Consider the following 24685-nt stretch of genomic DNA (forward strand, 5'->3'; position numbering starts at 1 on the left):
TTCTCCTTGGAGGATGTTGGAATCCGGAGAGTACTGTATTATATATGTGTGCGGCTATGTGGTCTAGTGGTAGGACACTCGCTTTCGGATTGTAAGGTCATGTGTTCGAGAATCGCTCGGTGCATAGTTGAGTCCTTGGAAGAGGCTCTTTACTCACATTCTCTCACCGTACTCTGGTGTAAAATGAATACCTGGCCATTAGCGGTGTTGTCTCTGTCCGGAAAAAAATTGTAATATCACCTAGCAAACGTCATGTCCCGTCTTACATGTTAATGTTAATTGTTGCTGTTGGTCAGGGACCTCTTGTAAAGCGCTTTGAGCACGTTTAGTGGATATTGTTCTCTATAAAAGTCCAATTAAGGCTCAATTATATCAACGTCAGCAAAAACGTATGGACACAATTCATGGTGATGAAGGAATATAATAATAATAATACATACATACTACCGTTTATCCCAACACTACTATGAAATGTTCTAGTTGTTTTATAAAATACATACAGTACAAAATGTGTAACATTATCTTTTATAGATCATTAAAAATGTCACATGGAAAATTATGTCAACAACGATAAACTGTTGTCAGATAGTATTCTCAATGAGATGCCATTTACAGGAAAACAAACAAGGGGTTATTTGAACCATTCCCCTTTGTCTTACTTTTTCTCGTGTGCTTTTTATAAATCTAGACTTTTTGTTTTGACTTTACCATTTTCTACCTTTTTATTGGCGCGGAAATGACGCAAATGTGTCGCAAACGCCGTAAAACCCTTAAAAACAAAAACAGACAGATCCGTATCGCCATGTCATTCCTTCTGTCCTTCCTTGGAACATCTCCCTTCATTTCTCGGTCATATATGTCCTTGGCTTCGAGGGTTCCTCACACGTGACAGTATAAATCTCCTACCTCTTAGATGTCCTTCGTCTTCTTGTTTCCCTAGACATTCGCAAGTGTTGCTTACTTGTTTGCTAATTTGTTTAATGTATAAAAACTTAACGCAACAAAACCATACAGAACTTCTTACTTGCCAAGGGGAAAAAAAGGAAAACTCACTTCAAAAAAAAAAATTAAAAAAAAACAATTTGCTCTCAGCATAGTCCAAAAATGCTCCAACGTCCTGAATATAGGATCTAAAAAGCTAGACTTTCCTTTACAGCAAGATTTAGTGAGTCAAAGAGACTTACGTATTTCTACGAATTTTTCATAGTACGTGGCAGGTCTGGACTCACGTAGCCGTTTTTTGGCGCCACGAAAGCTCAAGGAGTTTTACCGGAAATAGTTCAATGCAGTAGTCAGCAGTTACCGGCCGTTTGTCGGCGATTGATTCCGCCAGTCAGTGGTCGGCAAAGCACGAAAGTGAAAGAACTTTATCAGTGAGTGGCCAGGCGTCCACAGAACTGTAATTAAAGACATTTTGACTAGTTGTGAATAGTTAGCCCTTATCACACAGCGTGTATTGTTGTACAAGGAAAGCGGATTGTCTAACACTCAGAAAATGCCTTTTTTCTTATTTTGACCGAGAGTTGTTTTTTTAAACTTCAAATATTGATTATGATGAGTCATCATGTCTCAAAAAACAAACAAACACTGAAGCGTTAAATAATCAATGGGTTATCTTGATTTTTGGATAGATATGGGGAAAAGTTGTGAACCTTAATATAAAGACATTTTGCCAGTCTACGGCTGGTCGCCACAAACTCCAAACGAAAAGTTACGGCCATAAAAGTTCGATGTCGTTTGGGGTCTCAACGTCACTACTTGGCCTTGTGTATTTACTGCCATTCTTTAGGGAAAAAAACCCCAGAAAAACACGCATTTAAAACTTTTGCCAGAAAACTCGTCCCTCAAATATCGATCTGTTCAAATGGCCCTCATCTTGGCAAACATTCTCAACCCTGGGACTTCGTGATGTCATTTTAATCGATCAATATTTGAGTTTTCTGGCCAAAAATTTTAAATACGTGTTTATTGTTTTTTTCATCAGGGTACCTACACAACAGTGTATCTAGGTGTAACGTGTAACTTGTACGTTTCTCATTTCACATTTGACGATATGATTATCTTTGCATTGGCTGAGATAAAGATCTAGCAAGTAAACGGAATGGAATTGGGTAGGAACTTGTACGGGCTTTTAACTGGAACGTCAATTCTACTCTCTCTCTCTCTCTCTCTCTCTCTCTCTCTCTCTCTCTCTCTCTCTCTCTCTCTCTCTCTCTCTCTCTCTCTCTCTCTCTCTCTCTCTCTCGCTCCCTCTCTCTCTCTCTCTCTCTCTCTCTCCTGTGTGTGTGTGTGTGTGTGTGTGTGTTTCAGGGGACCGCGATAAAGGGGTTGTGGTAGAGATTTCCATGGTTGAATTTTAAGCGGTCTTGCCCCGACTGATTGAATTCCGATAGTTTAGTCAATTCCGGTGGGCAGGAAAACGTCACAAACAGAAATAATGACAAGAAATTGATTTGATTTTGTGATGACAACCGTTTTAATTCGTTTCCATTCAATCTTTCAGGTAAGTTGACATCACCAATACAAATAAGGCAAATGCACAACGACATATTATTGTTGACTGTTATTTCTATCATTCTTAACTCGTCTGATTTTGATTGACGCCTAGACAAATTTTCAGGTCTGTTAATCTAACGCAATTATGGACATGATTTAACTAACATCGTTGTAAAGGACAATATTTTCCGTTAGTTTGAGAGTGTTTCCATTACAGCAATGAGACCCATAACAAGTTGGGTTACCAGACCTGCCAAAATGTACACGTTGCGTGGAATCAACATCGACGTCACGCTCAGACCGAATCAGTCAGTTTATATGAAAAAAATACGACAAGAATAACTTTAAACTTAAACATCTAGAAAGGGCAATGTCCACTAAACGGGATAAAAACGCTTTTAAGAGGTTCCAAGCCAACAGCAACATTATACAAGAAAGACTAGAAATTATGCCTTTTAGACCATATTAAACATTTGTTTTGACAGGAACAACACGATGATAGTCCAGATACTCATTTTACACCTGAGTACATTGAGAGAATGCGAGTAAATAGCCTTTATCAAGGACTTAACTTGTTGCGCTGCTGAGAGCGGGATTCGAACCCAGAACCTACCAGTCTGAAGGAGACTGTCATATCACAACACAACAACGCTGCAAAAGAAGAAACACTTGTCTCAATGCGTTTCATGATGTGTTAGCAATTTCCCTTGAAGACCATAATATGGTGGATCAAGGATTTCATTTCATACAGTACAGACTGTCTGTCAGACTTGGTTTTTGCACCAGCACGCTTACAAAATATCAGTCATTGCCAGTAGCTAGACACTCATTCACAACTGGATCAAGTGAGATAATGTGACCAGTGTAGCGCATGGCGATCATTGCCATCTATCCGGTCATTGGCCACTCTTGATTTCGCTTGATTTTATCACAAGGCACTTTAATGCTGATCCCAGTTTGCTACACGCATGTCATGAGTACAAATTGAGCCAGAGTTTTGCTATCACTGTCACCCATATTCTCACTGACAACAGTTACTGCTGCTTGACTTTGTCATAAAATGAAAGAGGGCACCACGCCATTCAATTACGTATATCTGATGGCTTTTCAAATCATCAACATCTCGGCTCTCTCAAATTTGAACAATTATATCGGATGCGAGAAAAGTTTAGAAAGCACTTAAAGCTTGCAGGCGTCAGACTTTTAATGATACAAGTCTGAAAAACCATTTCTAGACATTGGTGTCCACAAGATATATTGAAAAATGTCAATCCTCCGATTGTTTTGATAAATGCACCACAATTTTTGCCACATCTAAGATTTGGGATTGATTCTCAAATTTTGATGTCATCTGTAAATCTCCCATTTGCTTTATGACTATGGCCATGCGTGACCTTTCAACCCTTAATCTAATTGATTCCTTAATGACTTGGATAGTGATTCAGTCTCGTGTATTTTGAATTGAATTTTTATCTCTGCTTCTGAGTAAAACGATGTAGAACTCTTATAAAGCCATTTGGACATTATTGACCAAATACTGTTGTCCATTGGATTTACGTCAGGACTCATTGGAGGGCATTTGTTATCTTTAGAAATTAATCAAATGCGATTTCTGACTTTATCCCGTCGCTTACTTATTTATGTTTCAACAAGACGTGACAACTTCCTACACTAGTCACACCAACTGCTAAAAACAAGACGCAAGTTTGGAAACTTTCGATATGGTGGTTTTTATACGACTTTCGTATAACCGGCATAGTTTTCTAACCAACTAAGGATTTAGAATAAAACTTGGCAAGTATTAACTTAAAGTCTTGTTCTCGTTGCTTGTAAATTTTCAAAGGGTTCAAATTTCTACTTTGCATTGAGACAATTTTTTGTATTTTTTTTTTCTTGCACCCAATGCGCCTACAACCCTGAATATGGCTTTTTCACGGAATTCGCAAAGCTGACAGTCCTTAACAATGCTTAATGTATTCATCCAGCAGCCGTTCAGTGCCAGATTTCTATCTCATACAGTACAAGTCACCTGATACACACGTCCTATTCGTTCTTCCACTCTTACAATATCCGTCATCTCCTTCAGCGTCATACATGATCAAGATGGAGCAATGGATATGGGACAGCATGGCTCAGCGGTATGGTCTTTGCTTCGTATCCGAAAGGTACCGAGTTCGTCTACCCGCCGCTGTGTGGCCTTGAGCAAGTCACCTAGCCTTAGCTCACTTTGCGACGCTGCACTGCGGCTAACGCCTGGGTTATTTCAGTTTTCCCCTGGAATAGATTCTAAAGAAAAATTCCACTTGGGGGCGAATAAAGGGAATTTTCTATTTATGTGTTAAATGTCTAACCTCAGGCTACATCACTTTTTCATATCTTTATCGTAAAGAAGACATATTCTGCCGTACTCTGGAAAAACGCATATTTAAAAATTTGGCCAGGAAACTCGCACTTCAAATATCGATCGATTTAAATGACCCTCATCTTGGCAAAAACTCTCAAACTTGAGAACTTCGGCGAAGTCCCGGGTTTAAGACTTTTTGCCAAGATGAGAGTCATTTCAATCGGTCGATATTTGAAGGACGAGTTTTCTGGCCAATTTTTTAAATGTGTTTTTACAGAGTACGGCAGTACAGAGAATAATAAGTTTCCCTTCGTTCCCAAAGCATGAATGCTTTACGCAAAAAGTACAAGGACCACAGAGACGAGGTGTTGACCGTGGTGCAAGTGACCAACGATCTGCTGGCTTTGTTGACCAGGGAGGGATTGCTGGACATTGCCGACTGTGTCCGATACCAGGTAGAGATTCATGGGTTTGTAGCAGGGCATACACACTTTGGTTTGTAGTGATGAGGAGTATCAAGGGTTTTGTTATTATGGTTGTATCATAACTATATTATCATCCTTTTATCCTCCTCCTCCTCCTCCTCCTCCTCCTCCTCCTCCTCATTATCATCATAGTCATCATCACCATTATCATCATCATCATCATCTTCTTCTTCTTCTTCTTCTTCTTCTTCTTCTTCTTCTTCTTCGTCGTCGTCGTCGTCGTCGTCATCATCATCATCATCATCATCATCACCACCATCATCATCATCATCATCATCATAATCATCATCATCATCATCATCATCATCATCATCATCATCATCATCATCCTCAACGGCACCACCACCATCATCATATCATCATCATGATCATCATCATCATCACCACCATCTTCATCACAATTGTTACAGGGGGGGGGGGCGGTGTTTTTTTAATATAGGTATACATGTTTCTTGGGTTTGGTTTTGTTTTTTGTTGTTGTTTATTCTTTGTTTTTCGCTTCTGTTATTTTTCCAGGGCATGGCAGACATACGAAAACGAACCCAAGCCTTCCTGGAAATGCTAGTGCAAAGAAGCTCTGACCGTGCTTACCGTGTCTTGATTCAAGGACTGCGTGGAACCGGACAAAGCAAGGCCGCTGATTTGTTGACGGATGTGGAGGAAGAAACAAATCTTATCATTCAACGTAGGTTTTATAGGGAATGAGATTAGCGGAAGAGTAGCGTCCCTTGATTGGACGTCACCCATAGTCTGTGACGTCACCGGCGGAAAAGTTATTAGAGAGAGAGAACGTCATGTTGGTTGTGCGCATGCGTGCGAGGACGAGAGACGCATGCGCACAACCAACATGACGTTCTCTCTCTAATAACTTTTCCGCCGGTGACGTCACAGACTATGGGTGACGTCCAATCAAGGGACGCTACTCTTCCGCTAATCTCATTCCCTATTAGGGTTAGCTCGAGGTCGGAGGATTTTTTTTTTATTATGGTTAAAGTTATAGTAGGTCTTAGTAAAGGTACTAGGATGTTTGTTTTTCCTATTGAGGTTAGTTAAAGGTCAGGTTTGATTTTTTCTTAGGGTTAGCTAAAGGAATACTTGGGTTGCTTCCCTTAGCACGAGAAGCTTACGGAAGGCCTCTCAAAATAAGATTCTCTTAATAAAAAGAAATAGGCCTACCATTTAAGTGTTTTTTTTGAACATGTCTTTTATTCAAAGTTAACGAAATCGGAATTGATTGAGGGGCAGAAAAAACAAATGATTTCTTACAGTCTTGCGCACGCGCATACTCCGACTGGGGCCACATCCGGAATTCCAAAAGCAAGATTGTTCGAATCGCGTATTATTCCAAGATTACACGTCATATCTAATTAAGAAATTAAGGAGCAGGCACCTTGAGTTCAAGGTCGACTGATTTTATGGGATGTTTTTTTTTTTTATCTTGTATTTTTCTTTCTTGCTTTGTCTGGCACCTTTCATACACACTTATTGTTCAGATCTAGAATCTTACACGTCATACCTTGTGCCAATTGGATTCTGCTTCTGTCTTCGTCCTTCCGGTTTTCACATGTATTGCCAGACATTTTTCTTTGAAAAAAAAATAGCTTAACAAGTCAGAGAAAAATACGAAATGTCTGAAAAAAGGCAAAGGCTTACCTATAGATATCAACCTTCTAAATCAAAATGCTCAAGGCAGTAGAAATAAACCTTTGTATTTTCTAAGCCCGTTACTATGAGTATATAGACGTCTATGTCTGAATAAAATTGCCAGATAATCGTAACAAATTTGCATATGATAGATGTCTGTGTAGCCAAAATATATTTTAAAAAAATATTTTTAAACAAAACAAAAGCTGCCAAGGTATTGTAATTTGGCACTGAAAATGCCAAGCTGACAACCTGTATGGTAATAAGATGATGGTGATGATGATGATGATGATCATGATGATGATGATGATGATGATGATGATGATGATGATGATGATGAGATGATGATGATGATGATGATGATGATGATGATGATGATGATGATGATGATGATGATGATGATGAGGATTTTAGTCTCTGCGATAATAATAGAAAATCTCCCTTTTTTCCCCAAGTTCAAAAACTTCTGGATGAACGGATCGACAACATCGACGCCTTCATAGAAAACGAAGTTGACAGAGCGGGCGTTCTGAAGACATCACCCAGGGAGAAGAAACCTTGTGGCCATCCAAAGCAAAGGGTCACAGAAAGGTCAAAGGTCAATAAAGCGTCCAAGGAGGAAGTGACGTCAGTGGAAAACAAGAGGTGAGATGACTACAAGTCTTGATAAATTGTGAGATTATTTTTTTTCTATTTATAACATCAGCATCGCTGAGAGGCGAATCTCTTTTCTTAATCCAGACATTGATAGTTGCCGTGCAGTTCATTTGGTAAGATTTTGAACTGGTACCGTTGTTAATCAACGAATGGGTGAATATGGAGATGTGAGAATTTGTGGTTTGTAAAACTTTATGTAGAAAAATGAATGATGAATAAAACAGCTTCGAAACAGAACAAAACACTAAACAGAAAGTTTCGGGCTCCAATTCCTTATTCAGTCAATAATAAAAAAGTTATAAATGTTATTTGCTTCAAGTACGATCCAGATCGACGATAGAAAAGTTGTAGACAGTTTTAGGCAAAGATCTAGTCGACGGCAACAGGTTTTGGATTTCTTGGAACGACATGATAAACCCGTAAAAATGCCTTATATAAATGTCTTGTATCTTGCCAATCCTGTGAACGTGTAAAATTGTGGTCAATAATTGTTCATCATTGTTTTGTTTTTTTGTTTTTTTTTGTTTTGTTGCTGTTGTTGTTTTGTTGTTGTTATTTTTTGGTTTGAATTCATCCAATGATTTTCCAGATTTGGCGAAATGCCCAAGAAAGCATGCGACGAGCATCTGAACAGCTAGAGAGATGCAAGCTTGTGATAGGAAAGTTACACCAAGACTGTTTTGATGCCACGGAAAGTAACGCTTGTCTCACGTCGCAGACCAAGGAATGTTACATTCAGGTGAGATAAGCTCGAACACGGAATAACTCTGTCATTCTAGAAAAATACAAACGTATTTAAAATGTTGACCAGAAGGCTCGTCCTTCAAATATCGATCGATCTAAATTTTTATCTTGGCAAAAAAAAAAAAAAACACACCAAAAATAATGATAAATCTAAATGACAAGTTTTGGGTCATTTTAATCACTCGAGTGTTTTGTCCAACATTTTTAATACTTGTTTGTTTTTCAGAGTGCGGCAGAAAATAGATTAGTGAATAGAAAAATATATAGAAAATTGTCATGATATTGATGCTAGGCGTTTTGTTAAAAAAAAAACCCAACTCATAACACATCTGCCAGTCAGATATATCGTACAAACACACAAACGACGTGTAACCTTAAACGTTTAAAGTCTGATTAATACAATTTCGTGAGGACTACTCATAAAAAAGACTGGCTAAAAACAATAACAAAGAGGTGAGTGACGTTATTCTCGTTCCTTCCTATAACGTGCTTATCTTTTGAGATGATTCCATTTTCTTCTATATTTCTGTCTGATTTTCCTGGCACTGGTTGATACACAGCTTTCCATGATTTTATCTTAGCCCAGTAGCCATTCAGTGCCGTTAAGCCCTGAAGTCGGAGTTCATCCCGGTTTCTATAGCTTGGAATGGATGGCACCAATTTATGCTGCCTTTGGGATATGACGCTAGTTTATCGCGAAACACTTTCCGCCAAATCTAAAGACCCATCTTCCCAATCTTTGCTGGGTGGGCAGGGTAGTCAGAAAAAAATCTGAAATCAGTGCCTGCTCCCTAATTTGTCACATAAATGGATAAATCAATTTTATCTTATTTTACAGCTGAGCAAGATGATTCGACCCAGCAACACCCACGTCAATGAGATTCACCACGACACCCAGACCACGCAAGAACTATATCAGGTGCTCGTAGATGACGTTCATCGACTCATGAGTAGAGAGAGGAAGGCACAGGAAAGAGAAATGGAAGGCAGAGCGAATGCAATGCGCACCTTAAGACAACTCCGAGACTGGATCTTGGATCGATCGGGAATTTTAACATCTCTTCACTCGACATTTCGTCCTTTGGGTAAATCCCGATTTACATCCCAGCATCCTTCATCCTTGGGCCAGACTCCAATGATGGCAACCTCGCCTCAGCATCAAACCTGTTCATCAAGTCAGAGACTCGTTTCGCCTGATCGGAGTGTAAGCCTACACATCCACGAGTCAGAGGCCATAGCAGCTATCGACACGTCAACGTTACAGGACAATGACTCATCATTAGGAGGCCAAAAAGCGCTACTTCCTGGTCCATTTGCGACAAGCACGCCAAGACCCACGGAAATCGACAGCAGGCAGCTGTCTATAAATATCGAACCCATCAGCACTCTGGTTGAGGGAGTTAATATCCTCGAGAAACAGCTGAGAGAATACATTCACCTGGAAATTTTACTCACCGACAAGTTCCGGTTTGAAATGCGCATGAAGCAACATCAGCAAAAAGCCCAAGGATTTACTCCACAAGGCATCAAGGAGGTCAGGACGATTATCGGAAAACTGTCCACGTCAAACGACAACATGGAAATGGATTCCATTCAAAAGCTGCGAGGTCAGTTAGAGCGGATGTCCGTGGAATATTCCGAGTGTGGCAAATATATGGACAAGGTCATCTCGTCCATAAATCACATTGGAGATGTCGACGATTTTCTGAAGACTCTCGACGAACGAGAAAAACAATACAAGAAAGACACGAATAAAGTAGATCGAAAATCGAAAGGGAAATCGAAAAACGGTGAAACGAAAGATTCCTATACAAACCTTGTTGAGATGTTTCGAGTTGGAGCAACGAACCAAAATCCAAAATCTTACAACGCGTTCAATAAATCGTCTTCAAACATTTCAAGAGAAAAAGTAAAATTGCCATCAGTCAATCCTGTTAAAAGCGATGCCAAAAGTTCAGAGGATCTTCTAACAAAGTTAAAGGTTCTTGTTGCCAATTTTGAAATCGTGAGACTGCGCATGCTCACTGTGGAGGACAGATACAGACGCGAATTATCAAGAAAAGAAAGAAAGTTTGAGAGCATTCTCCGATCCAAGGAAGACGAGTTGTACCGTCTACAAGTAGCTCTCAATGAGACCGAGGCAGAGAAGGACAAATATCTTCGTCTCTACAACAGCACTAAATTAAGTACTTCGAGGAAAAAGTGAATGTTTTGTTCAATGCTGTCATTTCATAAGCCACACCAAACACCCTGGGCGATTGTAGGGCCGGATTAACGACGCGATTACATGAAATATTCCATTGTTGAATTTCTTTATAAAATTTTGACATTTTAGATATACAAGTATGGAGCAAAATCCTTTTATCTCTATCTAGTGTTTATTTATTGTGTTTATCTGTGAAATAAATATAAATAAGATAATTCAGATAAGCCGTATCGGTTCGTCGACGTGTATTTATTTCCAGGTCTGATAACCCGAATTGTATGCATTCATTGCTGTCACGGAAAATCTCACAAATGCAAACTATTGTTTATTACAATAATAATTGCGTTTTGTCCCGGCCTGCAAATATCTGCAGGTACGTGGACTGTTGGTACTGGATTCGTGGGACTGTTGTTACCGGGTTCTTGGGACTGTTGGTATCGGCTTCTTGGGACTGTTGGTACCGGGTTCTTGGGACTGTGGGTACCGGGTTCTTGGGACTGTTGGTACCGGGTTCTTGGGACTGTTGGTATCGGGTTCTTGGGACTGTGGGTACCTGGTTGTGGGACTGTTGGTACCGGGTTCTTGGGACTGTTAGTACCGACTGAATCGCGTTTTTTAAAAACATTTAATGTAATTGTATACTATTTCGAAAAATCGTTAAAAAGCACCTAAATGAGGAAAAAAAAACTCATTGCATCCAAACGATGTAAAACATAAACAGCGAATGTCCATCACCCGTCTCGATGGTCCGCGGGCAAGTCATCAAAAGGTTGATTTGTCAGCGGAGATTTACGAGAAATGTTGAGAATCACAGCCCTAAATAATATTGAATGTATTATCCTAGTCAAAGATACTCCACCTCCTCCTCCTCTCCTTCTCTTCCTCCTCCTCCTCCTCCTCCTCCTCCTCCTTCTCCTCCTCCTACCAATACTACCACCACTACTACTACCACCACCACCACTACTACTAGTAGTAGAACTATTATTACTACTACTACTACTACTACTACTACTACTACTACTACTACTACTACTACTACTACTCTCTACTACTACTACTACTACTACTACTACTACTACTACTACTACTACTACATACTACTACTACTACTACTACTACTACTACTACTACTACTACTACTACTACTACTACTACTACTACTACTACTACTACTACTACTACTACTACTACTACTACTACTACTACTACTACTACTACCCATATCAGATGTTTTCATCGTCATCATCCATCTCATAGCATTTCTATTACTATCATCACTTCTTTGTTCAAAACATATTCTTTAAATAGAATCTCTTATCCATTAAATGAATACCAAGTGGTCGACTATACTATCAGTTGTTAGAGTTTGAGTACCTTGATTGGATAAAAAGGTCGATGAATATGATCTCCATTTTGATGTAATATTCACCAATTACGACATACATTTTTAAAACATGGCCAGTATTTTTTTTAATGGCCAGAAAACTCGTCCTACAATTATCGATCGATTTTAATGACTCAAAAAACCCTCTCAAACCTGGGACTTCTCGAGGTCTTCCATCAAGCCACAGATTTGAGAGTTTCTGCTAAGATGAAGGTCATTTAAATCGATCGATGTTTGAAGGATGAGTTTTATGGCCAAAATTTTAAGCGTGTGTTTTTCCAGAGAGTACGACAGTCACCTGGTAAATTAACAATTTTATGTTTTTCATGTATTGAAATAAAACAAACGTTTTGATATTCTTAGAATTGCTTCATTTTCTTTTAAACGATTTGACAGCATGAGTTATAGCTGAAGGCGCTTGGAGGTAATTTTATCAGAATATTAAACAGAAATAATATTTGGATTGTCAAAAACTTGTTTGTTTTTGTTTTTAAGGGTTTTACGGCGGTACCCAAGAAAAGGTAAGGCAAATTGGAATTAGTTCAAACAGGAAACAGATGAAGATTCCAAGAGCACACTATCAGTGTACTTAGTTTGAGATCACCTAAAAGTAAACGTCTCTTCCTGACACCAGCACTAGAACCTGCTAAGAGGAATACACTCAAATGTTTACAAATCATATATCAATTTGTAAATAAAACATAACACAGTGCATAACAGAGAGATGATAGACAAGACAAAAAACTATACATTTGACTGTTTCCCTCCCAGCCAGGGTATCCAGCCAGGGCCAGGACAAAACCAAGTAATCTCATTCCAAGACAAAGACAGAAAGCAAGTTGGAAAACAGATATAATGGGATAGAAGACCCAGTAAGTGCCTCCTTGTCCACTATGGGAGGTCGAGAACCCATCCAGAACATAGACTTGAGAGTTGAAAATAAAATAGTTATTTAAACCCCTAATTCCCATGCAATCGGAGTCTATCCCTGTATTTGGAGTGGTCAACTGACGGTAATGGTAATAATTTCTTGTAACCGTTCATACAGGACGCCAGTTTTTTTTTTTCTCCTTCAAAATACTTTCCGCTAGATATAACATACCCATCCCCCCATACACCGATAGCTAGTTAGGAGGTCAGGAAAAAAATTATCCTCATCCTGTCAACAAACCCCAAACCTGGGACTTGAATTTGTCTCTGAACCAAGAGAGAGAAGCTTCCCGGGTTCTGTACACCAAGAACAGACATTTTGTGACGGCGAAAAGACTGTGTTGTCTTATCGTCTGACGTGTGTAAGGCATTAGGCTGGTATTGGGAATGAGATTAGCGGAAGAGTAGCGTCCCTTGATTGGACGTCACCCATAGTATGTGGCGTCACCGCGGAAGCGAGGACAAGAGACGCATGCGCACAACCAACATGACGTTCTCTCTCTAGTAACTTTTCCGCCGTTGACGTCACAGACTATGGGTGACGTCCAATCAAGGGACGCTATTCTTCCCCTAATCTCATTCCCTATTGGGGACGTCATTACATTACATGAGTAGGGGTAAAATAGGACGATCTCAAATTAAGAAATTAAGGAGCAGGCACCGGTGTAAGATAAAGACTGAACAAGTCAGTGTGTGTGAAAGGTGCCAGGGAAAGCAACAAGAAAGAAAAATACAAGAAAGAAAAAAAAACATCCCAAAAATCAGTCTCGAGATGGACTCGGGGATGAGGGGGGGGGGGGGGGAGTAAGTTTTCTACAGTTGGCGTCAAAGTGGTCATGCAATCCACGGGTCACAGTTTGATGACTGTATTTTATTAGGAGATCAAGGTGTGTAAGAACACAACACATAATGTATCGCCCGGGCATCGAATTTAGATTTATCATTCAACAAAATATTTAATAAAAGCGCAAGAAAATGAAACAAAATAAATAAATAAATTAAAAAAAAATAATAATAATAATAATAAAAATATTAAAAAAAAAAATATATATATATATATATATATATAAATATATTTATTTTTTTAAAACCAACTCCAATAGATCAACTTGGATTTCATTCCGTGAAAAAAAAACGTTTCTGGCACTGCATCTTAAAATCTCCCGAAGAAAACGGAATAATGAAAATGTTGGTGCTTGAAGCTCGAAGGAAAACATAACGATAGATAAAGTATTGAATTGTAAGCTTCTATTTTTTATCTGTCTTCGTCTAATAAATTAAAACTTACATTTCAATACTTATTCGTAATTTTGTCCCTTAAAATCTCCCAAAAATTAGTTTATGAAAGATAAACAAATTCTACGCCATCTTGTCTGTTGTTCTATGACGTAGATACAATCGTGGCTGGTCATTTGCAGAGTGAAACTGTGTCGTCATTTGAATCTTCTGCTTCCATCTTTCATTCGGAAACGGGTGTCAAACTACGTGAAGGGGTTTGAATATCCAGGCATGAACACAACAGGGATGAACACAACAGGCACGAACACAACAGGCATGAACACAACAGGCATGAACACAACAGGCACGAACACAAGAGGCACGAACACAACAGGCATGAACATGAACACAACAGGCATGAACACAACAGGCACGAACACAACAGGCATGAACATGAACACAACAGGCACGAACACAACAGGCATGAACATGAACACAACAGGCATGAACACAACAGATTCGAAAAAAGAACAAAATATCAAACGTGGACGTTTCGGGCTCAATCCCCTTTTTCAGTTCCAGCCAATAACTAAATCATTTTTTTTAAAACATTGCAACATCACCTACATTTTAGACAGACGCCAGAAAAGTATTGAGATCGGCAGGTGATCATCGCCTGCTTAAAGTGCCGGAAAAAGGTAAACAACTTTCTGACAGATCCTTTAGTGACTTTGCACCGACTGTCTGGAACAATCTCCCCTTATCTCTTCGTGACGTCCCTACTGAACTCGCTTTCAGGAAACACTTAAAAACTTATTTATTTCGAGAATTCTTTATTTATTCGTTATTTTATTTGAGCGGACAAATACGTGATGTTATTATTATATTATCTATTATTTTATTTTGTTATAATATATGTTATATAGGTAGATAGTTGGATGGTAGAAGGCTTTTTGTGTGTGTGTGTGTGTGTGTGTGTGTGTGTGTGTGTGTGAGAGAGAGAGAGAGAGAGAGAGAGAGAGAGAGAGGACGGAGAAGAAAGGGAGAGAAATATTTATAAATATATATATATATATATATATATATATATATATATATATATATATATATATATATATATATATATATTGAGAGAACAAAAGGAGAGACAGGGTGTGTGTGTGTGTGTGTGTGTGTATGTGTGTGTATGTGTGTGTGTAATAGAGAGGGAGAGAAAGAGATAGATAGATAACAGTGGCGTGGGGCCATTGGATCGAATGGTGTTAGGCACCACACCAATCTTTTAAAAAAATCATTAACAGCATAATTTAATTAAAAATAAAACAGAGATTTTAACTCCACTGTCTTTCGTCAACTCGCCAACAACATACTGCCTTTTTAGTCTCCACTCTATTCAAGATTCCGAATCACGCACTGCGCCGACTCGTGTGTTGGTGACATCACTGCGCGAGTTAGTGACGGAATCAACACTGTGGTGCAAAGCAATCCAAGCTCCAGTTAATGCTCTATCCATTAGTATCGTGACAGCTGATTGAGCGAGAAACTAGGTCGAATTATACTATCTTCAAATAGCGGAAAACCCCTCGACTTGTGCCAGGATCTGAGAGCTCCACCGTTGGACTGGGGGGATGCGACAAATTAGGGTAACTTCGGCCATCCAAAATATTACATTAACTGTCAAAAACACTGATCATTGTCAAGTTTATTTGTAAGCAGCAAAGAAAAATACTTTAAAATATGACATATCAAACCCCCCCCCCCCTACCTCTTTTTCACGATTATTGAATAAATTAATTCTTTGCAACGAAGCATTGTGGACGAATTTACCAACATTTCTCTTGCTTGTAGTGCCGAGTTGATGGTTACGTGTGTATGAGTGTTTATTTGTGTGTGTGTGTGTGTTTGTGCGTGTGTATTTGTGTTAGTCAGCGAAAGAAAGCGAAGATTGTCAACAGTTATACTTTTGGTGTGTTTTTAGATTTTTTAAGTACTTAAGTGGAGTGATTTTTTTCTTTGTGATGCTTTAAGATCTGAATCTACCTTTTATTTGTGCAATCATTAATCGTATTCCACTGATTTCCATTATTTGAGATATACTTTGAAGTTTTGTTTTGTTAAACAAATGAATTGCAATGAATCAAGTTGACGCTTTACTTCACCGACCGTTTGGGAGATTGACACTAGATGACAAATTAGAAATAAAAGACTAGTTCCTCACCAACCAACTGATTTTGAATTAACACAGGTGTGGAAATCTCGAAAACGCTCTTTTTCAGTGACATGGTATGACAGGCATGAATGGCTCACAGTTAGTTTAGTCTTTTGTTTTTATTGTCTACTTTTTACAGATACAACAAACACTGACAAATCATGGATATTTATAGGCTACAGTGACCTTAACCACTTCCATCGTATTTCTTAACCTCCTGAACGTTGTTTTAGCACCCTTAAAAGAGTGAAAAATTTCTTGCAAAATTCAATGAAACAGGAGCTGTTAAATTCGTTAATGATTCTGTCAATTCACAAAGCTGAAATAGATGCCATTCCAGATTTCAATAAACACATTATAAAAAGATTTGCAGAGATGAAACATCGCCATGCAGATTGTTTTTACAAGTACTAAAAGTAAGTAATTTCTGTCATAGGTTTTTTTTTTCTCTTTTGATTTACATTTATAACATATTGATTGCATTATCTACCAAATCCAATCCTTTAAATGGTGGACAAAGAATAATTACAAAGACCTTTTCATACGGGACTTGTATCTCAGTGTTGTGGCTTGTTGTTTTCTTGAATTATTTGTTTTTGTGAGTTTTGTCCACTCGTAGAAACCATCGACCCTCCCCCACCCTTCCAAAAAAGAGAGTTTTTAACATGTGCTCTCTCCTCTTAACCGTGTTCACTGTTTTAGAATTTTTTTCTTCTTCTAATCATGGCACCACTATATGCCGTCAATATGCCACGCCGCTGGATAGATAGATAGATAGATAGAGAGAGAGAGAGAGAGAGAGAGAGAGAGAGAGAGAGAGAGAGAGAGGGAGAGAGGGAGAGAGAGAGAGAGAGAGAAATTTGAATGGATTGATGTTATTGTTATGCGCCTAGAGCTTTATTGTATGGAGGATTGGGCGCAATATAAATAAATGTCATCATCATCATCATCATCATCATCATCATCATCATCATCATCATCATCATCATCATCATCATCGTTATTATTATTATTATTATTATTATTATTATTATTATTATTATTATTATTATTATCATCATCATCATCATCATTATGGATGTCGGCAAGGAAAAGTATGTTGAAATGTGTCAAGTTTATTTACAACTCAACAGAGTGACAGGAATGCGTTGTCTCCATTGTATTGCACGCTTCAATCTACAGCTGTTTTTTTAAATTCTTGATCAAAATCTAAACACATTGTGAATAGCGATCAACAGAAATGAAATAAGATACGTGACGACAACAAATGGCGAATGTCTCCCAGCTTGGTTGAGGGGTTTTTGTTTGTTACCCAGCGATTGATCATTGCCTGAACAGTCCCACTTAAATTGAAAATCGCCCACAGGTTTGTAGTGACATGGGTTACTCCGTGGATTCCCCTCTGGCATATCGTAACCAATGGCAACATCGGCACATCCGTAGAACTGTTCTTGATTGCCACACCCCACACAACCCGTGCCGTTTGGAGCCACACCCCAACTGTTGCCTGCGTTATATTTCCATTGTAAAACACACGCTTTGCATTTGACCCCTGCGGGTAACCTCAGTTTGATGTTTATTTTTGTGGAGTAAAATTTGTATTCCACTGGAAAGCGAGTTTGACCCGTGTCCTCGATGGTCAGGATGTGTCTGTTCAAGCAATCCCAGGTGGCCCTTTGGTCCGGGTCATCCTTCTGACATAAACGGAATTCGAAATAGCCTTTGTGATTGGCCGTCAGATCCACCGTGACTTCAATCACGTGACCCATATTGTAGTTTCGGACGATCGTCCCTGTGGCGTACTTCCCGCCAACTTCATTCTCACGGGGTCCGTTCCAGGGATCTCCACAAACACCACACCTGCCCTTCACGGCGGCACTGTATTGGATCTGGTAGAAATGAGGAAATATAAAGGGAATTCTTTTAAAAGGATGTTTGGAAATCTAAATTTAGACATAGAAAATTAAATCTTGGACATTTTGATATCACTTAATTTTAACAACAAAATCCTGAGATCAACAATTTATAAGCATTGAAAGTCCATTGTCCTATGAGATCCTGCGCTGTTTAAAAATTATCATAATAAAGAATTTGAAAAAGCTCATGATTTGTGTATTTTGGGGATTTTTAAAGTTTGCAATATTTACAATTGAATTATTTACAAATGGGTCTCATCAAAAAAGAACACATTCAAAAGAAAAAAGACGCAATTTGTATTGGACATTAATTGGCTTAAATCAACGTGCATTTATTTGCAGGTCTAATAACCTAATTCCTTATCGGCTCATTGTTGTCATGGAAATATTTTAAAAAATGACGCAAAATATTGCCATGTCAGACCTGAATATATAAACACGTCGGCTTAAAGCATCGACAAAACTATCTTAGAAATCTTGAGACTAATGAATGCATAATTACATCCAAGATGACGGACGTTTGAACGAGAAGTTAAAGATGTGAACAAGTGTGTATGAAACAGTGCCAGACAAATCAAGAAAGACAAATACAAGAAAAAATAACCAACCAAAAACTCGGCCTGCCTCGCCAGTCGGTGCACACCGAATTTTGGAGGATGTTCTTTTCCCTGAAGTGTTCGGGACCAAATTGCTTGTCGCCCGTCCGTCAATGGCCACGCTTAACATTGCTTGACTTTTGTGTCAAAAGAGTCACATAGCCACATGCCGTGGTATATCATGGCGTGTGATAAAACAAGTGAATGGAACCTACCCCGAATCCACCACAAAACAACTGGTTGTCGTTGTAGTTGGCGGGGGTGTCGTACCCAAATCTCCACATGGATGACCTTGATGGGGGCTCAATCAGACGACCGTGACCTTGGACTAAACCAATACACAAGACAGCTTGTAAAAGCTGGAGTGCGTTGAAAGACGACCTCATTGTCACGTGACTTCAATCCTTGTAGTGGTTGGTTGTTATGGCAAACCTGTGGGATTGAAATATTGAGTTAGTTTGAAGTCGTGGCCACAAAGATTTTGTTTGAAATTTTGTTTTTGGCTTAAAATGCACACAACGCGTCTATTAAAAAACAAAAACAAAAAAAAACAAAACAAAAAAAAAACCCAAAAAAAAACAACCAAAAAAAAACACCTCGTCCTGCAATTAACGATCGATTTAAATGATTCTTATCTTTGCAAATACAACATCTCAAATCTCAGACTTCGCCAAGTCTTCCGTCAGGTCCCAGGTTTGAGAGTTTTGATGAACATGGCTGCGCTGTCTCTATAGTGAACCATTCTTTGTATTTTTCAGTTCGGGCTTTTAACCATCTATGATCCCATACAATGTCACTGGTACTCCTATCTTTTCTGAAACCGCTTTCTGTCTGAGACAGATATTTCTCCACCACCTTAGATCTTATTCTGTTGAGTGTTAATACGCTGAGCAATTTTCTAAGTGTTAAAAGAAGAACAATTGGTCTTAGATTTTCTAATGGTCCTTCTTTCTTGTTTGGTTTATTCAACAAAATTACTTTACCGACGCCGAGATCAAGATGTGTTGTATGTTCGAACATTCCATTACACATATTAGCAATGGCGACTAGGTGAGGTTCAGTTAGACATTTTAGCTCCTCTGCTTTGATGGTGTCAATCCCCGGGGCCTAATGATTGTTAAGTTGGTAAATAGCTGCACTAACCTCAAGATCGGTTATTGGTTCTTCCAGTCTTGATTCGGGGTATTCGAATGGTTCTATCTGATTGTTCCCCTTTGTATTTATTCTCGAAGACGCTTTTAACTCTTCAACTATTTGTTGGTCATCACAGATTACTTTACCCTCGTTATCAGATATTATAAGATGACTTTATTGTTTCTATTTAATGTTTTTAACAGCTTTGAATATTTTCATGCTGTCTGGGGCTGTTTCTAATTCCATTGCTGTGTTGTCGTTTTGCTTTTATAATTGACAATAGATTGAGCTTTGATTTCATGCATCACTTGATTTCTGTGTTTTCCATTCTCGTTTTAGTTCTTCACCGTCGCAACTGTTAATATTGAGTCTAAGTTGCTTTTGTTTTTCTGAAAGTTGTTGGAGGATTGGACAAAAGTTCCTTTTGAAATTCGTTGTCTTTGGAAGAGTTTCGTCTCTGAATGAAATGATAGTGTCGATCAATTCCCGGTTTGTAGGGCAGGGTTTGTTTCCGCATTGATATGTAATAGCTCAAGTTTGTTTGTCACTTTGTTTAAATGCATTATGTATATCTTTTAGGCAAGTAAAATATGTTGCTGGTTTTGGTCTGGATTTAAAAAATCGTATCTTACAACCGACTGCTTTAAAACAGTCTGTGGTCAGTGTTTACGTTTATTCCAGAATATGTCCTTGCATTGTTCATGTGCTTTTTGTAACGTTCTGGGACAACAACATAGTCAATTTGGTGATAAATCTTTCCGATATTGTCATCCATTTTCATGGATCCTTCCCCTGTGGTGACTTGTCTAGGTGGATGCTTGATGGAAATAAACATTCGTTTTCTGTGTAAACATCAATTAGGCGTTGACCATTATCATTTCTTTTGCCATTGGAATAGTTGCCTAAACAACATTCACCTTCTGATTTCTGGCTTATTTTTGAGATAAAATTCACCACCAGTATGACATCTTCTTTTCTGTATTTGTCAATGAGATTTTTCCAATATCATCATAATTTTTTCTCTCTCTCACCAGCGTCGATTACTGTTGATACAGCGGTAGGCACACGAGTCTTGATTATAATTGTATATCTGTTGTTACTAAATATACTTTTTAAGTTCTTAATTTTTAATACTGCGAGCCTATCATGAATGATCCCGTATGTTTCCAGATGGAATTGCCATGCCTGAGATATTAGAACCCCCCCCCCCAACCTCCCTGACTGTTTTCGTGTGGAAATGTTATTAGTCAATTCCCTTCAATGATCTGGTCTGTTTCGCTCGTTTCGTTTCTTGAAGGCATACGGTATTGAGATTGCATTTCTTTATTTAAATCCTTTATAAGAATGGTAGTCTTAATATTAGAAGATAATCCACGCATCTTAAATGACGCAATCATTTTTTGAGAAGAATTGAAGTTTTCTATACAGCAAAATATAATTGTGTGTTCAGTTCCAGTTTTAATGTAAACACTGGTGAAAAAGCTATATCGATAATTGGTCACTCACCAGCATTGGCGCGTATCGACGGGAATATTGTCTATTCTATTCCATCCTTCTTCGAAAACCAACATTTGATGGAAAGGACATGTCAGCAGATTATGATCTAGGGTAGATTCAGGTCAAACCTGACACGGGTCAAACCGGACGCTACCCGACTCGATGTCTAATTTCCTTTTGTTTTGTTTTTTCCCCGGTGCATATGTCTAGTAACTAAGAAGATGTCTCGTGTGACGTTTTTCCCGCCGTTCCAATGAGTGCAATCTAAGAGAAATCAAAGAATCGTGTTTACATCGAGATATTTCTCACAAAATGTAAGTATCCCGTTCTTTGTTATGGGTTGCAAGGTGTGCAAGGAAGTTGCTTTTTAAGCTATTTATACGTCTTTATTAAGGAGTTTCGGCTCAACCACTGCACTACATGCTATTTTAGGATCGTTTGATTGTGGTTAGATCGTCTGACGATGTTCGGTTTTCAATTTAGCTCCAGTGGGGGGGGGGGGGGTGGCCGGTTTGACCAAAGAAAATTTAAACGATTCAGGTGAAACCGGCCGGGTTGATTAAGTTGTTTATTATTATTCTAGACGTCTATAATATTTTTGTTGCAATGCTTTCCTTGTATTTCTGCTGACCGGTCTATGTTTATCATGATTATCATTATTATTATTATTATTATTATTATTATTATTATTATTATTATTATTATTATTATTATTAAATTCAGAAAGCGTCTACACCTACATCCCCAGTATTATAATGTTTTGGGAGGGGGAAACTTTTTTTATAATGTTCGGGTAAGGGTTTTGGGAGGGGGGAGACTTTAAAAATAAAACTTTTCCCCCTCCCAAACCCCCTACTAGAACATTATAAAAAATACCGGGGATGTAGGAGCTTTCGGAAGGCCTCCCTAAAATTATATTATGTTCACCATTTTAAAGGAAAATTTACATTATTAGACTAGCCAGTCTATGAAAATGAAGTTCAAATATCTAAATACAGTTAATTTTTTCACATTGTTACAGGCACCAAGATGCCGCGATCAAAGTATACTGAAAAGAGTGTGGATGCTGCACTTGATGCCATCCGCACCAAAAATCTTTCATTCCGCCAGGCCGCTGCGACCTACTCTGTCCCGAAATCAACCCTGATGGACAAGATGGCCGGAAAATACCCCGTCCATAGGGTATCTCATACAGTGTTGGCCGCAGAGGAGAAGAAGAAACTAGTCAAGTGGATGGTGACCTGTGCCAGGGCAGGTCCCATGACGTGACACCCCATCCCACTGCTCACCCTGGCCTTGAGGTCTCCCCTTCCACCTCAGCCTCCCATGACGTGGCACCCCCTCCCACTGCTCACCCTGGCCTTGATTTTTATGATGGTTGCCCTTCCACCTCGGCCAGTCATGACTCGATATTCCCAGCTACCAGTCAACAAAACCCCGACCTTGTTTCTCTGTCTTCAACACCTGGCAAGTGTGGGTGTCGGGATCAGGACAACGTGGCGTTCTACATATGCCAGTTATTCGACCACATACTTGCCTGTGGCTGGTCGCCTGTTGATATGTTCAATGTGCGACGACGCCAGTTCAGGAATGTTCCAGCGACAGCCTCCGAACCAGACTACGCGAAGTATTTGGAACTCTGGAACAGAGTTGTCCCACAGCCCACATTTGACAACCTCCCACTCCCCGTTTCGTCTAGCCGAAAGTCCACAAGAGCGCCTCGTGTACAGCCCCGTTCCTATGTGTCACATGCATCCTTCAAGGAGTACCACGAGAACATAGATAAAGCGGAGGCGGCAAAGAAAATGGAACAGGAAGAGAAGAAGGCAAAGGCGTTGAAGAACAGGGAGGAAAAGGCGAAGAAAAAGTTGGAGGAGAAGGAAAAGAAGCGCTTGGAGAAAGAACAGAAGAAAGCTAAAAAGTTGGAAGAGAAGAGGAAGGAGGCAGAAAATAAAGGGAAGGGGAAGGGCAAGAAGAGGAGAGTGGAAGAAAGAGTGGAGTCTAGTGCAGAGGATGATGATACGATGGTTGTGTATGATGACAGGTGGGACGTTGAGATGGATATGGATGAGTTTTTGTGGAAGTGATAGGAACCTGGATGAATGGATTTGGTGCAAGTGTGGGAGGTGGTACCACAGAGGATGTACTGGCAGAGAGAGAAAGAGAGAGAGAGAGAGAGAGAGAGAGAGAGAGAGAGAGAAGATACTGGGGATGAGTGAGGAGGAGATCAGTGATGTCACGTTTGTTTGTACATTGTGCAAGTGACATGTTGCGTTATGATTATGTACCCTATTAATTGTTTTGAATAAATTATTTTTGTCTTTCTCTGTTGAAAATGAACATAAACGGGTTTATTTATCTATCTAGACGTCTAGATCTAGTCTAGCTACTTATGAAAATATATGGCAGTCGTCTTGGGGGAAGGAAACATTCTGCCAATTTATGGAAAGAGTCCTTCAAAGTCCTTGGAATGCTGGAATCGAACCCTAAATTGACCAATGACCCGGCAGATATTTTACCAACTGAGCCTATGGATCTGCTGTAACTGTTTATGAACTGAAAACTGGTTCACCTGAAACCGGCCACTTGAGCGTTACATTTTACGACATCACTATACAGCATTGATCTTATTTCTGGCCAGCAGTCTTTCATTCTCTGAGACGACCACAGATAAGGCTTGTGTGGCCGGTAAGCCTGAATCTACTCTAACACAAATTACATCACAAACAATCGAACCAACACATACACATTCACCTTTAGATTTACATGTGCAATGGACTCCATTCACGGAAGTTCGCCATAAGAGTTTTTGATGAAGGTCATTAAAAAATGAGCTTTTATATAGTGCAATATCCACTAAACTTGCTCAATGCGCTTTTCATGGGGTCCCTGACCAACAGCAACACGTAACATGTAGAACGAGACATGACGCCTGTTAGGCGATATTACAATTTTTTTCCAACAGAGACAACGCTGTTAACAGCCAGGTACTCATTATTTACCTGAGTACGGTGAGAGAATGTGAGTAAAGAGCCTTTTCTAAGGAGTCAACTATGCGCCGAGCGAGAATCGAACCCAGGACCTTCCGATCTGAAAGCGAGTTTCATACCACAAGACCAAATAACCGCACATTTGAATAGATAGATAATAGAGAGACGAGTTTTATGGCCAACATTTTAAATACGTGTTTTTTTTGTTTGTTTTTTTTAAATCAAAAGACGTCAG

General features: G+C 39.1%; 3 protein-coding genes across 7 annotated transcripts in view; 2 read left to right on the forward strand and 1 right to left on the reverse strand.

The window, feature by feature from the left end:
* The first annotated feature begins 2350 nt into the window (after positions 1-2350).
* LOC144963748 (uncharacterized) lies at positions 2351-7626 on the forward strand. The gene is made up of 4 exons (XM_078897695.1): positions 2351-2503; positions 5163-5295; positions 5842-6010; positions 7425-7626. The coding sequence occupies exons 2-4, from the start codon at positions 5164-5166 to the stop codon at positions 7616-7618; spliced, it is 495 nt and encodes a 164-aa protein (XP_078753821.1). The 5' UTR covers positions 2351-2503; position 5163; the 3' UTR covers positions 7619-7626.
* LOC144963735 (uncharacterized) lies at positions 7617-11459 on the forward strand. 2 transcript variants are annotated; one of them, XM_078897691.1, is made up of 3 exons: positions 7617-7739; positions 8216-8365; positions 9209-11459. In XM_078897691.1, the coding sequence occupies exons 2-3, from the start codon at positions 8240-8242 to the stop codon at positions 10574-10576; spliced, it is 1494 nt and encodes a 497-aa protein (XP_078753817.1). In that variant the 5' UTR covers positions 7617-7739; positions 8216-8239; the 3' UTR covers positions 10577-11459. The 2 variants fall into 2 exon arrangements, with proteins under 2 accessions (XP_078753817.1, XP_078753810.1); XM_078897684.1 differs by lacking the exon at positions 7617-7739 and having other exon boundaries at positions 7909-8365.
* A 5953-nt stretch (positions 11460-17412) lies between these two features.
* The window catches only part of LOC144971622 (uncharacterized), a 9233-nt gene continuing 1960 nt past the window's right edge, over positions 17413-24685 (reverse strand). For 3 of the 4 annotated variants that reach the window (XM_078912699.1, XM_078912712.1, XM_078912705.1), the window contains exons 2-3: positions 19045-19261; positions 17413-18206 (exon numbers count right to left, since the gene is read on the reverse strand). In XM_078912699.1, coding sequence (XP_078768825.1) covers positions 17520-18206; positions 19045-19215 — 858 coding nt within the window. In that variant the 5' untranslated portion in view covers positions 19216-19261 and the 3' untranslated portion in view covers positions 17413-17519. Of the gene's footprint in view, positions 18207-19044; positions 19262-21469; positions 21665-24685 lie in introns of those variants that run through there. The other variant, XM_078912718.1, reaches the window with a different exon arrangement.

Source organism: Berghia stephanieae, chromosome 1, assembly GCF_034508935.2.
Source record: "Berghia stephanieae isolate SIO BIC M18660-M18661 chromosome 1, UCSD_Bste_1.3, whole genome shotgun sequence".
NCBI classification, from domain to species: domain Eukaryota; kingdom Metazoa; phylum Mollusca; class Gastropoda; order Nudibranchia; family Aeolidiidae; genus Berghia; species Berghia stephanieae.